This window comes from Salvia hispanica, chromosome 4 (genome assembly GCF_023119035.1).
Source record: "Salvia hispanica cultivar TCC Black 2014 chromosome 4, UniMelb_Shisp_WGS_1.0, whole genome shotgun sequence".
Classification (NCBI taxonomy): Eukaryota; Viridiplantae; Streptophyta; class Magnoliopsida; order Lamiales; family Lamiaceae; genus Salvia; species Salvia hispanica.
This window is the reverse complement of record NC_062968.1, coordinates 28,014,025-28,029,928: the sequence shown is the minus strand read 5'-3', so window position 1 is coordinate 28,029,928 and position 15,904 is coordinate 28,014,025. Positions and strand designations below refer to the sequence as shown.

The 15,904-nt window shown below is 39.8% G+C and overlaps 4 protein-coding genes across 5 annotated transcripts; 3 read left to right on the top strand and 1 right to left on the bottom strand.

Annotated features, from left to right (window-relative positions):
* LOC125222386 (probable pectin methyltransferase QUA2) lies at positions 1-4,983 on the top strand. 2 transcript variants are annotated; one of them, XM_048124953.1, is made up of 10 exons: positions 1-328; positions 812-1,539; positions 1,623-1,752; positions 2,171-2,411; positions 2,887-3,112; positions 3,225-3,397; positions 3,499-3,802; positions 4,001-4,139; positions 4,433-4,610; positions 4,680-4,983. In XM_048124953.1, exons 2-9 carry the CDS (start codon positions 824-826, stop codon positions 4,589-4,591), a joined length of 2,088 nt encoding a protein of 695 aa, XP_047980910.1. In that variant the 5' UTR covers positions 1-328; positions 812-823; the 3' UTR covers positions 4,592-4,610; positions 4,680-4,983. The 2 variants fall into 2 exon arrangements, with proteins under 2 accessions (XP_047980910.1, XP_047980909.1); XM_048124952.1 differs by having other exon boundaries at positions 2-328; positions 4,433-4,983.
* A 1,794-nt stretch (positions 4,984-6,777) lies between these two features.
* On the top strand, positions 6,778-7,254 carry LOC125220825. Its single transcript, XM_048122962.1, has one exon. The coding sequence runs from the start codon at positions 6,778-6,780 to the stop codon at positions 7,252-7,254; it is 477 nt and encodes a 158-aa protein (XP_047978919.1).
* A 664-nt stretch (positions 7,255-7,918) lies between these two features.
* On the top strand, positions 7,919-9,570 carry LOC125185254 (protein WHAT'S THIS FACTOR 1 homolog, chloroplastic). The gene has a single exon (XM_048081756.1). The coding sequence runs from the start codon at positions 7,983-7,985 to the stop codon at positions 9,174-9,176; it is 1,194 nt and encodes a 397-aa protein (XP_047937713.1). The 5' UTR covers positions 7,919-7,982; the 3' UTR covers positions 9,177-9,570.
* A 48-nt stretch (positions 9,571-9,618) lies between these two features.
* On the bottom strand, positions 9,619-12,912 carry LOC125185253. The gene is made up of 5 exons (XM_048081755.1): positions 12,727-12,912; positions 12,095-12,462; positions 10,575-11,988; positions 10,343-10,489; positions 9,619-10,252 (listed from the first exon to the last, which is right to left on the bottom strand). Exons 2-5 carry the CDS (start codon positions 12,143-12,145, stop codon positions 9,741-9,743), a joined length of 2,124 nt encoding a protein of 707 aa, XP_047937712.1. The 5' UTR covers positions 12,146-12,462; positions 12,727-12,912; the 3' UTR covers positions 9,619-9,740.
* Between the last annotated feature and the right edge of the window lie 2,992 nt (positions 12,913-15,904).

Genomic DNA, 15,904 nt, shown 5'->3' with positions numbered 1-15,904 from the left:
GAGAGAGAGAGTGAGATCTTAACCGAGCCGCCTATGATAAGATTGGATCCCACTCCGCAGTAGAATTTCTTCACTGTCCCACCGATTTGTATGCGTATATATATAACACCCCTTTCCACTTCGTTGCAATCTCTTTCATCTCTACTTTCTAGCTGGATTTTTTCTTGCTCCAATTTCTGTAATGTGATCCTGTGAAATCAAGGTATGAAGAAGGGTTTTGGGAAGCGACAAATGAACATTGGGTTGTGAGAAATTCATGAAAACTTGCCCCAGAATTTAGCTGAAAGTGAGGGCTCTCTTGTTTCTACCAAAGTTTGCATCTTTCTAGGTAACACTGGCGCCCGGCATTTATGTTGTTGTTTCAATTCATTTGTTGCCATTGATCGAAATGGGTTTTTGTGTGAGATTTGGAGAGTGATTTTTTTTATTCTGTAACTGGAATCTTAGTTGTGTTTTTTCAGATATCTTCTTAGCTTATCACTTATATTGATTTCTTGATTTGGATTTTGCATTTCCCATTTCTGGGTTTAGTTCAGTTCACTTGTATAGTGTAAAGCTTCCTCTTTTAGATTTGATTTCTATGTATTCTCCACAAATCACGCCGTGTATGTGTTTTCCATAAATCACGGTGTGTGCTATATATCTTTTTTTTTTTTTTTAATTAGAGGATCTATTATCAGATTTGGGAATAGTCTATTCCAAACTCACCACCACTTTCCTTATGATATCAATTTGCCCTTTTCTCCTTTTAAGATATTTTGATTGGTAATGGTTTTGATTCTTTAGTTTTCATGTGATCATTGCTGTTTAGGTGGTAAGTAAGATGTCGAGGCCGCTTCACCGGGGTGTTTTGAGTGGCGGTGGGCGATTCTCAGGGAATAGTAATGATTATTGGGATGATTCTCAGAAGAAAGACAAGTTGGAGAAGGAAGATTTGAATCGGAATCAGCCGAATGGAGCTGATGCCACACATTTATCTTTGAAGAACCCTTTTCGGTTTCTTTTCACAAAGTCGCCTCACAGTTTGGGTGACCACGGTTTTGTATCAGACCCCTTCAGTCCGGGGGTGGTTAGGAGTTCGCAGAAAGTGATACTCTCCCTTCTCAAATTCAGTTTAGTAGTCATTGTGATTCTTGCTCTTACCGGTTCATACTGGTGGTCGCTCTCTATAGCCTCAACGTCGAGAGGGCAAGTGTTCCATGGATATAGGCGACTTCAGGAGCAGCTTGTCTCTGATATGTATGAAATTGGGGAGATTTCTCTTAGTTCATCAAGGTTTAGGGAGTTAGAGTACTGTTCTCAGGAGTCGGAGAATTATGTTCCGTGCTTCAATGTTTTGGAGAATCTTGCTTTGGGATTTTCTGGTGGCGAAGAATATGACCGCCATTGTGTGCATGGGTCGAAGCAGAACTGCTTGGTTCTTCCACCTGTGAACTATAGGATTCCTTTAAGGTGGCCTGCTGGAAAAGATATAATCTGGTTCGCGAATGTTAATATTACAGCGCAGGAGGTCCTGTCTTCTGGTAGTTTGACTAAGAGGTGAGTTTCGTAGTCAAACTGAAGTTGATGTTGGAAATGGCTTTCTCTTGATCTTATATCTTTTCTCTATTGTGTTATCACAGGATGATGATGTTGGACGAAGACCAGATTTCATTTCGTTCGGTGTCTTCCACCTTTGATGTTGAAGATTATTCTCATCAAATTGCAGAAATTATTGGGCTGAGAAACGAGTCCTCGTTTATACAAGCCGGAGTAAGTGAAAACCATCGATCATTTTCTTTGCTTGATTCAGCTCCTTTTTGTGAAGTGCCCTTATTGCAGTAGTGTGGGAAAATATGATCATTCGTTGAGAACATTATGGTGATCTAGCAGTTGGTTGATATTTTTCTATTTAGTCATATATGAGGAATGATTCGACTTTGTTTGCTGGAAATAATGATGATGCATTTGAAATGGGAAATCCTTTTATTCATGTTACAGAATCACTTGAGTGGTAAAACGAATGAAATATTGTGATTCGGATTGATCATTTGCGCTAGAGAGTTGTTATGTTTGACAGATTGATACTACGTATCAGTTTATGTTGCAATATTTGATGCCTTTTCATACTTGATAATTTCTTCTCAGGGTTCTGACATACAGAGTATACTTTTATTTGTTCCATTTTCAGGTTAGAACCATCCTGGACATAGAATGTGGTTATGGTAGTCTTGGGGCACGTTTATCTTCATACCAACTACTAACCATGTGTTTAGCAAACTATGAGGCGTCAGGCAGTCAAGTCCAGCTAACCCTGGAAAGGGGTCTCCCGGCAATGATTGGTTCATTTACATCGAAGCAGCTCCCATATCCGGCTATATCGTTTGACATGATTCATTGTGCTAGATGTCGAGTTGATTGGGACACAAAAGGTACTTTTTTAAATGTCTATTTGTTAATGGTTAAAGAGAAAAAATTGCAGAAGTTACTTTATTACTACTACACAAAAAAATACATTTCGCATGTGAAAATATGCTTTTCCTGCACTAATGGCATCAAAGACAAAGTTCGTTTGATTGGTTTCAGGTCGAGCAGCCCTACCTATGTGTGTATTTCCATATAAATGCTAAAGAACCTCCTTTTGTATTTTATGTTTACTCGAAAGTTGTTGAATTTCCACGTCAAATGAGGTTGATGCCGCATAGATCCTTAAGTTCTCTCGGAAACTTTCCAAGAACACTTGCATAGAAATAGAAAGGGATGATTCTTAGGTTGTTGCATTCTAAATCTTCAAGAACTACTCGATTGATATAGTTTTCATGGAACCAAGTGTGTTATTCAGGAACATGTTTTCTACTATTGTAAACTTTATCTTCCTACATTTTAAGTGTTGTCTCATTAATGCAGATGGCGTATATTTGCTTGAAGTTGATCGGTTGTTGCGACCCGGTGGATATTTTGTGTGGACTGATCCCATAATAAACTCTCAGCGTTCCTTGCGCAACAAAGCCAGCCTGAAAAAATGGGATACGGTGCGTTTGGCAGCAGAAAATCTCTGCTGGGATATGCTCCCACAGCAAGACGAAACTGTCGTGTGGAAGAAGACTAGTAAGAAGATTTGTTATTCCAAAAGGTAAGCAGGGCACATAGTAAATTTGCTGCAATGATAAGATACATATTTTATTCCAAAAAAGTGATTGATTGATGCATTGTCCTCAGAAGAAAATGTTTGCTCATGTTTCCAGGAAAAGTGGTTCATTTTCTCTCTGTAGCAAGGGCCATGATATCGAGACCCCATATTATCGACCGCTCCCATCATGCATTGGAGGGACTCAAAACCGCCGCTGGCTTCCTATTGAAGAAAGGAGAAAATGGCCTTCACAGGCAGCATTGACCTCAGCTGAACTCGGACGTTATGGTAAATAAAATTGACATAACCTAGACTGCTTGGTGCAGAACACATTCCGTGTTACCTTTCATTAGCATATCCTGATTGATTTCATTTTGGTTTTCGTGTAGGCTATACCACGGAAGAGTTTGCAGAGGATTCTGTAAATTGGAAATCCACTGTCCAAGATTTTTGGTCTCTCCTTTCACCGCTCATATTCTCAGACCATCCAAAGAGGCCTGGCGACGAAGATCCTTCTCCGCCTTATAACATGCTGAGAAATGTGCTGGACATGAATGCTCATTTGGGAGGTTTCAACGCTGCCTTATTAGAGACTAAGAAATCGGTCTGGGTTATGAACGTTGTCCCTACAAGTGGTCGTAACAGCCTCCCTTTAATTGTTGACCGGGGCTTTACCGGCTTGCTGCATAACTGGTAATTCTTACCTTCTATTACAGATTCATTATTGTTTCATTCCTTTGTCATTGGATTGTTTATGGTTTATAAATTTCCCGAATTGAGTTACCTATGTAACTCGATAAAAATTAGGAGTCCCGAGCTTCTCTTTTTTATCGACGTCTTTATGTTCCTCCCAAATCATTATTGGATATAAAGTTTGTATTTTTTTGGCAGGTGTGAACCGTTTCCATCGTATCCAAGGACGTATGATCTAGTTCACGCGGAAGGACTTCTCTCTCTTGAATTTTCCGAGCAACCAAAATGCCAAATGATCGATATATTTTCTGAGATAGATCGTTTACTTCGTCCAGAGGTATATTTTCAACTTCAAGTTCCAAATAATACTATGTTAGTTTATGCTAAATGACGGTTTATGAGACAATATATGGATAGGATAATCAAGATCGAGACGGGACCATTTATATCGTTGAAGTTTGCTTTGTTTTCGTATCTAAAAGCTTAAGATTAGATAAATGGTTTTTATCCAAATTTCTTTCTCTCTTCTATGCCTCATTATTTGCTTTGATACCGAGTAAAAATGAGATTTTGCTCTTGTGCTTCGTCTGGAATCTCTTATTTTTTGCTGATGAACGCGGAAAATCACAGGGATGGTTGATTCTGAGGGACTCCACTCCTCTCATTGAGTTTGCAAGATCTCTGACAACGCATCTGAAATGGGATGCACGAGTCGTGGAGATCGAGAGCAACAGCAACGAGAGGCTCCTAATCTGCCAGAAGCCGTTCCTCAAGAGACAAGCGAGCTGATTTTCTGGGGAATAAGCGGGTATTCTACATATGATAGACGATTATATTCACATTCATTTCTTTACTGCATCTACCTTCCTTCTTCAAGATTCCATTGAAATGGTGAAAAGAAAGTTTACAATTGAAGAGAAGGGGTCGATATCACGGTGCAGAAACTGCAAGATCGCGTTATTTTTGACAGCTCTTATGGAGCCGCAAGGCGTCTGTAAGACCGTGTAACTAGAGATCGAAAACGAAGGGCAATGTGGGAGAGATAGAGAAATTGTTACTCTTTTGATGCCTCTGTTTAGGGACAATTTCATACATATATATACTCAAAACTGTGATGGATGAAACATACAATAAGCAAAAATTGGTTTACTTGTGTATACATATTCTTTTTAACTTCTCTACTTCTGCATTTTTTGTTTGTTAAGTTGTACTCCCCCATCCTATAAAATAGACTTAGTTTCACCATTTTGGATCATCCTTTAAAATTAGACGAAGTCTAAATATAGAAAGTTTTTAACAAATAATAATGCTACATCACTGATGACATGGATCCCATGATTCATTAACCCTCTTTTCATTATTTTTTTTCTCTCTCTTTTAGTTTTATCAATAGTATATTAATGCTCAGTGTTATTTATAAATTTATCTATTTTTGAGGGTGTTGGAAGTGATATTTCTTGGGTTATTGCACGTTGGCAATGATGACTATTTTGATTTATTTCAAATTTTGAAGCAAGTAAAATTACACCCCTTCTGTCATGCACAAATCATTAAAATTTGTGATCATTTTATATGAGATCAAAATTTAAAATAATATTGCATAAAATTTAGTATTAAATATTTAGTTAGTTCAGAATAACACTATATAAAATTATACTTTTAGGTAGAGTTCGGTTTCTGAGATAAAATAATATCAAAATATAATTTAGGATTGAGTTGTGAGATTATTTTAATTATAGGAGTCAGAGCACTCCCAATGGTTAGGCGATACACTCGGCGATTTTTCGCCGAGTATCGCCGAGTTTTCGCCGGGCGTTGGGGTGGTTTCGGCGTTAATTCGGTAGAATTAACGCCAACTCCCGATTCATCGCCGGATTATCGCCGAATTATCGCCGACCACTGTGGGCGATAATTCGGCGATAAAAATATTTTTTGTTTTTTTATTTTGATTTCCCCCCTATAAATACACACCTTCTCTTCATTCTCTCCCCATCCTCATCCCTTTTCTCTCTTCATTCTCTCCTCATCCTCATCCCTTTTCTCTCTTCATTTATTTTCTCTCTCTCCATCTATATTTAATGAATTCTGAATCATCTTCTCGTTCTCGGTCCGACGAGGAGATATCTCATTCTTCTTCCGAAGAGGAGGTACCTCCCGCTCCCACCGGATGGGATGTCGCGGGTTTCGCCAACAACCCAGTCAACAACTATATCTCCCGTTTCATACAAAGCGAGCTTGCTCGAATGCAGCAGCCACCCCAACGGCCAATCCGCAGGCGGCGCCGATACATCCCCCGCGACCACGCTGGTGGGCACGATCGGCTGTTCGCCGATTATTTTGCTGAGGAACCACGTTATCCGGCAGATGTATTTCGTCGCCGATTCAGAATGTGCCGCTCCCTCTTCCTGCGCATTGTTAATGCGTTGTCCGCACGTTACCCCGAGTTCCGGCTCCAGTGAGACGCCACAGGGAAGCCCGGTCTATCGGCCCCCTGCAGAAATGCACTGTTGCCATCCGACAATTGGCATATGGAGGGTCCGCCGACATGTTCGATGAGTATCTGCAATGCGGCGAGAGACGAGTGCCTGAAGAATTTTTGTCAGGGCGTGCGAGAGATATTTGGGGAGCACTACCTTCGCTCGCCGGACGCAGCTGACTGCCAGTTCCTGCTGGATTGGCACTGGAGGAGCCACGGCTTTCCGGGGATGCTCGGTAGCATCGACTGTATGCACTGGCAGTGGAAGAACTGCCCAACCGCGTGGCGAGGCCATTTCACTACCGGCTATAAAGGTACGCATCCCACCATCATTCTTGAAGCCGTTGCCGACCAACGGCTTTGGATTTGGCATGCTTATTTTGGTATAGCCGGGTCGAACAACGACCTAAATGTTCTCAATTCCTCGCCCCTTTTCAACGAGCGGGTCAACGGGTTAGGCCCCTCCATCGAATTCACGGCCAATGGCAATGTGCATAACATGGGGTACTACCTGGCTGACGGCATCTATCCGCAATGGCCCGTGTTTTTGAAGACGATCAGATGCCCAATCGTAGATAGTAGAAAGTATTTTGCCCGAGCGCAAGAGTCTGCGCACAAGGATGTGGAGAGGGCGTTTGGGGTGCTCCAATCACGATTTGCACTGGTAAAGGGCCCGACGCGCTTTTTCTACCAGGGGGATATTGCCGACATCATGTATGCGTGCATCATCATGCATAACATGATCATCGATGATGAACACGAAGGCGTCCTCAACGTCACCAACGACATCAGTGTTGCATCATCGAGTCACGGTGTCTCAACCCAGTCCGAGTCCGCCCGCCGGGGTGTACCGTACAACGAACATGAACGGTTCAAGGCGTTCATGGACATACACCAAATGGAGGCCCATCGAGCACTACAACACGATATGATCGAAGAATTGTGGGCAAATAGAAACCGCGCCCACCGCCCTTGAATTTTTTTACTTTGAATTTTTTTTTCCATTCCTGTACTATTTTTTTTAATTAATTTTCGTCGTTGTAATGTTTACTCGTGTTTAATACAACAAACTTTATTACTATTATTTGTTTTGTCTTATAAATTAAATTAGCTAGCTTTATTATATACAAAAATAAAACAATTAAATTAGTGATGATGTAAAAATGAAATGTTGAGTTAGGGAGAAATAAAGGAGAAACCATTGGAGCAGTTGGCTAAAAGTTGGCTAAAAACTGGGGATAAATTATGGTGCTGATGTGGCGCTGATGTGGCAGGAGTTAGGGAGAAATAAGAGAGTTTTTAGCCGGACCATTGGGAGTGCTCTTAGATATGACTAATATTATCCTATGATTATACATCTAGGATTGAGTTGTGAAATTGAATCTCAAGAACCAAATACACTACATATTTAATCACGAGATACAATTTTGTAAACCGAACGCCCCTTTATATTATTCTATAATATAAGAAATGTTAAGTTATTTTACTCCCTATTTATTTCTATCACTTATTTTACTCTATTTTTTAATACTCACAATTTTTTAGTTTGTTTGTTCAAAAGTTTTGACTTAACAGATCAGGTAATAATTTTTTTTATTAAAGTACAATTTCTAAAGTTTTACATAAATTTTATTCTTGAAATTTGAAATATTTAAACTTCGCATTCTTCAGCTCTGCCGCCGGCCTCCCTCCATCGCCGCCGTGATGGCTCTTCTTCGCTTTCTCTCTACTACCGTATTCCCGTCGAAACCCCAACACGTTCTCTCCTCCTCCGCCGCCTTCTACTCCACCTCCTTCCTCATCACCAAAACCCCCAAAAAGTTCAGAAAAAAGCGCAAGAAGAAGGAAAGCCCTAGAACCAAATCGATTCAAACCCAGCCCAATCTCATCCGCCACTTGGAGAACATCCTCCACCGCGACGCTCATTTCCGATTCCTCACCAAAACCAAGGAATTCCTCTCCAAACAGCGCGAGCAAGTCCTCCTCCTCGACGACGCCGGAAAACTCCACCAGCAGCTAGGGTTTCCCCGCGGCCGGAAAGTCCTCAAATCCATCCTCCGCCACCCGCTCATCTTCCAAACCTACCGCCACTCCGACGGCAAGATGTGGTTCGGATTCACCGATCTCATGGAAGATCTCCTCCGCGAGGAGCGCGAAATCGAAGCTAAATCGGAGCTTCGTAGGGTAGATGCCGTGAGGAAATTGCTGATGATGTCAGTGAATAAACGAATCCCCTTGAGCAAAATCTACCACAATCGGTTATTGTTTGGGATTTCAGAGGATTTTAGGGATAAAATCGCTAATTACCCTAATTATTTCCGAGTAGTCGTTGAAGATGATGGCAAAAGGATTCTTGAGCTAGTGAATTGGGACGATTCGCTGGCTGTGAGTGCGTTGGAGAAGGAATTCATGGCTGATGAGGAGAAGGTGAAGAAGGCATTCAGATTCCCAGTGAAGCATGGCAGGAAGCTGGAGTTGGAGCTGGAGGATGAGAGGAAGTTGAATTTGTTGAACACGTTGCCTTTGGTTTCGCCCTATTCGGATGGGAGCAAGCTCGATTTGTGGACATTGGAGGCAGAGAAGTACAGAGTTGGGATCATCCATGAGTTCTTGAGCTTGACTTTGGAGAAGAGGGCTTACATACACAATGTGGTGGAGTTCAAGGAGGAGTTCAGCCTCACGAAGCACACGTATCAGATGCTTCTCAAGCAGCCCCGGACATTCTACCTGGCTGGCACGCAGATGAATTGGTGCGTGTTTCTCAAGGATGGCTATGGCGAGGATGGAGAGCTTGTTGACAAGGACGCGCAGGTGGCATTCAACGAGAAGCTCTATAAGTACGCGGATATGCAGGAGTCCGAGATGGATTGCAGGAGTGAGCAGGAGTGTGGTGTGTGATTGGATTGAGCAAGAATTGGAGTCGGATTGAAGAAGGGTTTAAGAAGAATGAGATGAGAATTGAGGCTTCAAAGATTTGATTTTTGCAAGAATTGCAATTGGATTGCAGGGTGAACAAGAATGAGAAGAGGGGCAGAGATTTGGGTGTGATTTGTGATTGGATTCTTGAGAGTGGAGGGAAAATGGGTTTTGAATTGAGAGTGTGAGAGAGGGTTTAGGGTTTATGTAAAGTTGGAGTACCTTTTTATGTTGAGGATCATACTTCTATGTTCGTGTAAACGAAACAAGATTATTAGTAGTACAAGTTATTGTACTTGTAGAATGAGGAACTTCTCCAATATTGGCTGATTTTGTTCTATTTTAGAGTTTAGACAATGCATTTTCTCTCCCATCACTGAGGAATGTGTGTGTGTGTGTGAGAGAGAGAGAGAACTGCAAGAAATTCAAAATCCAAAGCTATATATAGGTGAAGGTAAAATTTACACAAGCAGCCACAAATTACAGATCACAAAAATCATTCTTAAATGCTTGAAATAAAAAAACCAAGCAAAATCAAAAAGAAAATCAAGCCTTCTCCCTCAAAGTTGAATGATGGCGAGAAGTGCTTCTTGACCTGTGTTTGCTATTACGGTTGGTGCTTACGGTGGGGCTGCTTCTCCGAACACTGTGAGACGACGACGAAGCCCCCGTTGCTGCCCCCTTCCTCACTGGTTTCCTCCGACTGCTCCAGCCACTGCTCCCTAGCGCAGCTTTAGCATTGGAGTCCACACGTATCTCTCGAGCCTTCTGTGGGTTTATCGGCTGCTTGTTGAGCAGGGCAAGCTTTGGGAGCAGACTGCAGAGGGTCTTCCTCAATAGATCCTCGCTCATGTTGCTCTGGATCGGATTCCCGAGTAGATTGACTGCGATGAGGGAGCTGTAATTCGCTACGAGCTGGCCTAGCGCCTTTGCTGTGGTGATCTTGTTGAAGCTCAAATCGAGCACGGTCAGCTTCAAGAGTCGATGCAGACCTTCCACTGTGCTTATCTTGTTCCCGGCTAGATAGAGCTCTTTAACAAGAGTGCAGTTCGACAACCCTGTCATTGTTCCAAGAAAACGACGTGTTAGCTGATATATAGCTCGGAGTTTCTAGTATGGGTTACTTGAACGGGTTGCAAGAAACGTACCTTGACCAATTCTGGAGATCCGGTTGTAGCTGAGGTCGAGCACACGGAGACGAGTCAAGTCCCTTAAACCCTCGATCGTGCTTATCTTGTTCCTCGATAGATTAAGAACATGGAGACCCTTTGGGAGAGATCCCGGAGTTATATGAACTGCAAATAGAAGAGGAATAAATCATTGGCAAAAAGACTCATAAGCATTCAACTAATATTTAAAATGATCATATTTGAAATATACCAATAAGATTGCCAGACAAGTTGACTGCTCGAAGGCTGGAAAACTGCGAAATCGAGGGAATGACTGCAAGTCCGAGGCCTGTGATATGAGCCACGCTCGAATTAGTGGTCAAGGACTGGGTAACAGTGTTGGCATGTGAGATTTCCTCGTGTGTGCCTGCAGCCGGAGGTCGAGACAAATGAGACGAGCCTTGTGGATGTGATGCATCGTGCTCAGGAGAGGACGGGAAGTAAATATCATCTTCGTGTTGAGGCTCATCTCGGTCCACTAGGCAAGGAGGCTGCGAGGAAGCTTCTCTCACCCACTCGTTCACTCTCCACAAAGGAGACGAGTCGGGAGGGAAGGCAAGCCACTGATTCTGAGGCCACATGTTGGAGTGTCCGTACAATCCGTCCCAATTCGTGTCATCCGTGCTGCACTTGCCCTTCTCAGTCGACTCTTCTGTCAATGTGCTCGGAGATCTCATGTTTCTTGAGCCGGTGGCGTGCTTAGGCTCGACTGTATCTGATGAGTAGCCACCGCGCTGGTTGAGAGGCGCAGCCTCGAGTTCAGATAGGAGCGGTTTCGTTGTATCAGCTGTTATATGCAAGTTTCTGTGACTCCATAGGAACAGTTTCCACCACAGTTTCCGGCTCCCGGAAGGAAGAATCTGGCTCGAGGAATGCTTCTTCAGCATCACCTTATCAGCACTGCATCGCGTCTTGATAGACGCAGGGCTTCCCCCTCCTCCTCCAAAATTGCCCGTCGCGTGCATTTCAGCCAACATCTGCATATCCTCGTAAGATTTGCACTTCTCGAGCTCTAGAGTGACGCTTCTTATTGCCAAACTAGAGCACGAGCGCTTGAGCTCAGGAGAAGCCCAAAACCTAGCTTTCCCGGTCCCCGGATCACTCAGGTGTCCACTTGCATCCATCTCAAACATTGCTTCCGTGTTGCTATGTTCAGCGTTGTCATCAATGTTCAAAGAGCACGAGGACTCCACTTCTCGTAGAATTGGCCTTTTCTCTTCGTTGGGATGTTCAAAACACGCTTGGAAGTTGAATTCTCCTTCGTTTATATCCAAGGAGCCGGAGCTCTTGGTACCTTGAAAGTCGCCTCCTTTTTCTTCGCTTATATTTCCAGAGCATGCTTGGAATTTGAATTCAGAATCCCTCCCCAACTGGGAAGCCCCATCATGCTCGTCTCCCCCTTCATAGTCCGCCTCATGGGAATCAGCTGCAACGGGGCTCTCGTGATTCATCACCTTCACACTGCATCTAGAACTCCCTGGGACACGAAAAGGAACCGGAACTCTGAAAGATGTTGACCTCAACTCGTTCTTTTCTGAAGATGCCTGGACATGTTCGAGCTTCACGTGCAAAGCATTCCCATTCTTCTCCTTACTGGATAGCTCAACACGCCGCAATTTCCCTCCCTACACCCCAGATCAAATCAGTTCAACAACCAAGAAACACAACCAACACACACACACACACACAAATCGTCAAATTAAAAAAGCAACTCATTCAACAATCAATCACCTTATTCTTCTTCTTCCTCCAAGAAGGGCAAAAGCAGTTAAGAGAAGCCATTCCTCAGATCAAAACCTCACTTCAAAAACCTCAAACTGATTCAGGTAAGGCCTACTACTACCGCGATCCGTCTCCTCGTATTCAGGCAAAGCTGCAATTGTACACTCAAACCAAACCCCCCCGGCCCAACAACAACAGCAACAAAAACACGAAGAATTTCACATTGGATTAGCCCGAAAACCGAAGAAACACAGCCTCACAACCTGCTTTACTTGCTTCCAGAAAAACCAAGACAGCTCAAATATAAAGGAAAGGTAGTCCAGAGTGATCAATCAAACTGAGCAATGCATATTTGGAACCTCAACCAACCTCCTTTCCTGTAAAAAACCCAGCAACAAAATCACAATCCCATTTCAAGAAAGTCCCAAAAACACACGAAAAATCCAATCTTTCCACTATTTCAACACACCCAACATATTCTACAGGTAGCCCACCACAAATTAGACAAGTCCCAAATAAAAAAAACAACCAAATTCACCCAAAATCACCAAAACCTAAAAGGTGTACTAAACCATAGCCACGAAAGATTAATTATCATAAACCAAGAAAAGGAAAAATGATTGAGACAGGTAAAGATTTACCGCGCAGAAAAAAATAAGGCCCGGTTGAGAAGCCCCAAATATAGGGAGAAGCAATCTAAAATGAAGCTGTTATGTGCGTGTTTTTGGAGGTGAAAGAGTGTGTGTTTGAGGGAATTGAGAGAAGCATAAAAATGGTGATCGTAAGGTGGAACAGAAGTGACTAGAAATAGACGGCAATTTCATGAATAAGCGTACGCGTAATCTCCGCGGTGGTGCCTCTTTGCATTTAAATAATCTATTATTGCAAATTTTCCTTGATAAATAACCATATTTATGCCAACTTTTTACTACCAAGAATTCGATTTTTTGATTAAATTAATACTGCAAGTGGTGGTTACGTGGTGGTTTCACGCCGTCTGGAATTTTAAAAAATAATGAAACATAGTACTACGTTAGTATGTGATTGTTATATTAGTATAAATATTATTCAAATTTTCAACGCCAATATAGAGATTATATTAGTGATTTAAATAATGTTCACTTGTTATATAAAAAAAATTATGAGATTTAATGTATGTATCGAGATCAAATCATTGTGGATATTTCAATTTCATTATAAATTAAAATGGAGTGTTATCGTTACGATAATTTATAAAACGTGTCTTTAAACAAAATCTAGGTCTTTTTTTTTAAAGATTAACATTTTAACTATAATGAGTAGATTTTTCTTGAAAGTTCGTGAAAAATAAGTAGGCAGCTATTTCGAACCGATAAAAATGTAGGATGTTTATTCAAATAAGAATAAGAAAAAGACGATTGTCTAAGTATTTAAATCCCTAAATTGATATAGGTGGGTCCAAGTGAAAAACAAGCCACAATTTTTTCCATGGATGAGTTTTCCATAGCTCTCATTTGTTGTCATGGGCTACATAATAATGTTAATCAACGCTATAGATTATTATGTACACATGTTTATCTCCTAAAATATAAGTGAACTCAAATAATTCTCTATTATATTCGAATAGAAAAAAGTAGTTTTAAATCGTGTCACTTGAATTAGGTTAGTGCAAATTACTGTCAAGAATAAGAGATCCAAATTTGTAAAGTTTGTTGTTTTTTTTGTTTAAAATTAACTTTTCATAATTGAATTGATTTTAAAACTAATTTTGTCCTTATAGAAGGACCGAGACTCATGAATTTAAACCAGTCTTACTTGACATTGTCCCAGTTTTAAGTGTATTCCATTATATTGAATTTACCTAATCGTATAATATTTATAAGATTCAGTCTTAAATTAGTTTAAATAGTACTCCCTCCGCACCATTATAAGTTGGGCACAATCCTTTTTAGACTATTCTATTATAAGTGAGACATTCAAAAAAATAACACTCTATCTCTCTTATTTTACAATCTTTCCTATTTTTTCTCTTTATTTTTTTTCTCTTTAATACTTAATTCTCTGTTTATTTAATAGCTAAATAACACTATCTAAAAACTTATGTAAAAAATAAATGTATCATATTTAATAGGGCGGGAGGATCAAAGGTTTACGAAAGAACAAAAAAAAGTATATAGGATGTCAAATTTATTGAATGTCATGGTTTGAAAATTGGGTTTAATCTTGTAAAATCGTTCAAAATTAAGATTTAATTGCTAATAACCTCGTAAGTTGTACCTTTATTAATACTCTTTCCGTCTCAGTGAAGATATCCATATTTTTTTTAATTTATAACACTTAAGATGTTCGCTTGTCATATTTGAAAATAAATTTATCTCTCATCTTTCTTCATTAAAATACTCAAATACCTTTTGCACTTTATTTTATCATAATCAGTTATTCCACCTATAATAATGTGTCATACGAATTACGAACGTTTTTAAATAGGACGGATTTTTTGCTAATAATTTCACATGCAAAGATCAAAATTAAAAGAGAGAACAGAGAAAATAATTTCACGGAATTATAGATATGAAAGTGGACAAAATAATTAATCGCCACGTCATCACATTAAATATCCGTACCAACTACCAAACGGCGTACGATAAGGGAAACGTTAAGCGCCGTCTCGGCTCGGCTCGGCTCTGAAGCCTTAGCCGATTCCAAGAGCCATATGTCCCATTTCAAGCGTGAAGAGCCTAAAATTGATTTATTTCTGATTATTCATAATCTTTTATACTACTCCTACGTAGTACTATACAATTTATTTTGTCCTATGATACGAATTAGTGATTGCAACATTAGATTCAGATATAATTAAAATCTAAATTATTCGAATGATATCGTCTTGTTTTGATAAATTTAATCAACACATCATCTCGACATTTGTGGGGTATATCTTGATATCAAGAAGGTTTCATGGATATTAATTTTTTCTTGAAAACTAGTTAAAATTTTGGTATAATAATAATAATAATAATAATAAAATTATTATTATTATTATTATTATTATTATTATTATTATTATTATTATTCAGATAAATAAGGTTGAAATCCTAACTCTAAAGGCCCCACACATTCCGATTCGACAATATTGTGAGGGGTGTTAAATCAGGGTACGCAATGACCCCTCCAAAGGGAAAGGCCTTATTATTATTATTATTATTATTATTATTATTATTATTATTTGAATGTGAGGAATGCCAATTGTAATCTAAATAACCGCCAAGTCATGCTATTTCCTTCTGGGTTCTCCGACAAAATGGAGCTGTACCAAACGAGGGAGAAGGGAGTAAAAGGTGGCCTTTTATAGGCTTTTAGGGGTTTTTATGTATTATCAATCACACCGCATATGTAAAGTATGTACATATACATCCATTGTTTGATACTTTGATACTAATAATTCTATAAATGTTAGTAGAAATATAATTTTAACGTAGTTCTTAAGTATTGTTTATTGGATTATTTAGCCTTGTAATCATATGATATTTTAATTAGATGATAAAAATAATTTTCGAAAAATAAAAATTAACATAGAATAAGTGTTCAATTAATTAGTAGTAGCTATTACTCAAAGAAAAATATCTAAATTCTAAAGATTTTTTTGGGTGTCATAAAACATTCGCACAACCCAACCCTAAATTTCTATCAAACTTCTGTTATTCATTTACAAACTACCACAATAAACATCACAAATTCAACTAAAAAATCAATAATTCAAGTATAAAATTTCAATCACAACTATTCTTTTAAATTTATTAATCATTATTTTTTATTAATCTTAAATTTAATATATTTATT

Bases quoted from the DNA above. Each gene is read 5' to 3' on its own strand.
- LOC125185254 (XM_048081756.1), top strand. From the start codon at position 7,983: ATGGCTCTTCTTCGCTTTCTCTCTACTACCGTATTCCCGTCGAAACCC.
- LOC125222386 (XM_048124953.1), top strand. From the start codon at position 824: ATGTCGAGGCCGCTTCACCGGGGTGTTTTGAGTGGCGGTGGGCGATTC. The intron at 2,412-2,886 runs GTACTTTTTTAA...TCATTAATGCAG, and splicing joins AGTTGATTGGGACACAAAAG to ATGGCGTATATTTGCTTGAA. The intron at 4,140-4,432 runs GTATATTTTCAA...GGAAAATCACAG, and splicing joins ATCGTTTACTTCGTCCAGAG to GGATGGTTGATTCTGAGGGA.
- LOC125220825 (XM_048122962.1), top strand. From the start codon at position 6,778: ATGGGGTACTACCTGGCTGACGGCATCTATCCGCAATGGCCCGTGTTT.
- LOC125185253 (XM_048081755.1), bottom strand. From the start codon at position 12,145: ATGGCTTCTCTTAACTGCTTTTGCCCTTCTTGGAGGAAGAAGAAGAAT. The intron at 10,490-10,574 runs GTATATTTCAAA...TTCTATTTGCAG, and splicing joins CTTGTCTGGCAATCTTATTG to TTCATATAACTCCGGGATCT. The intron at 10,253-10,342 runs GTACGTTTCTTG...GAACAATGACAG, and splicing joins GATCTCCAGAATTGGTCAAG to GGTTGTCGAACTGCACTCTT.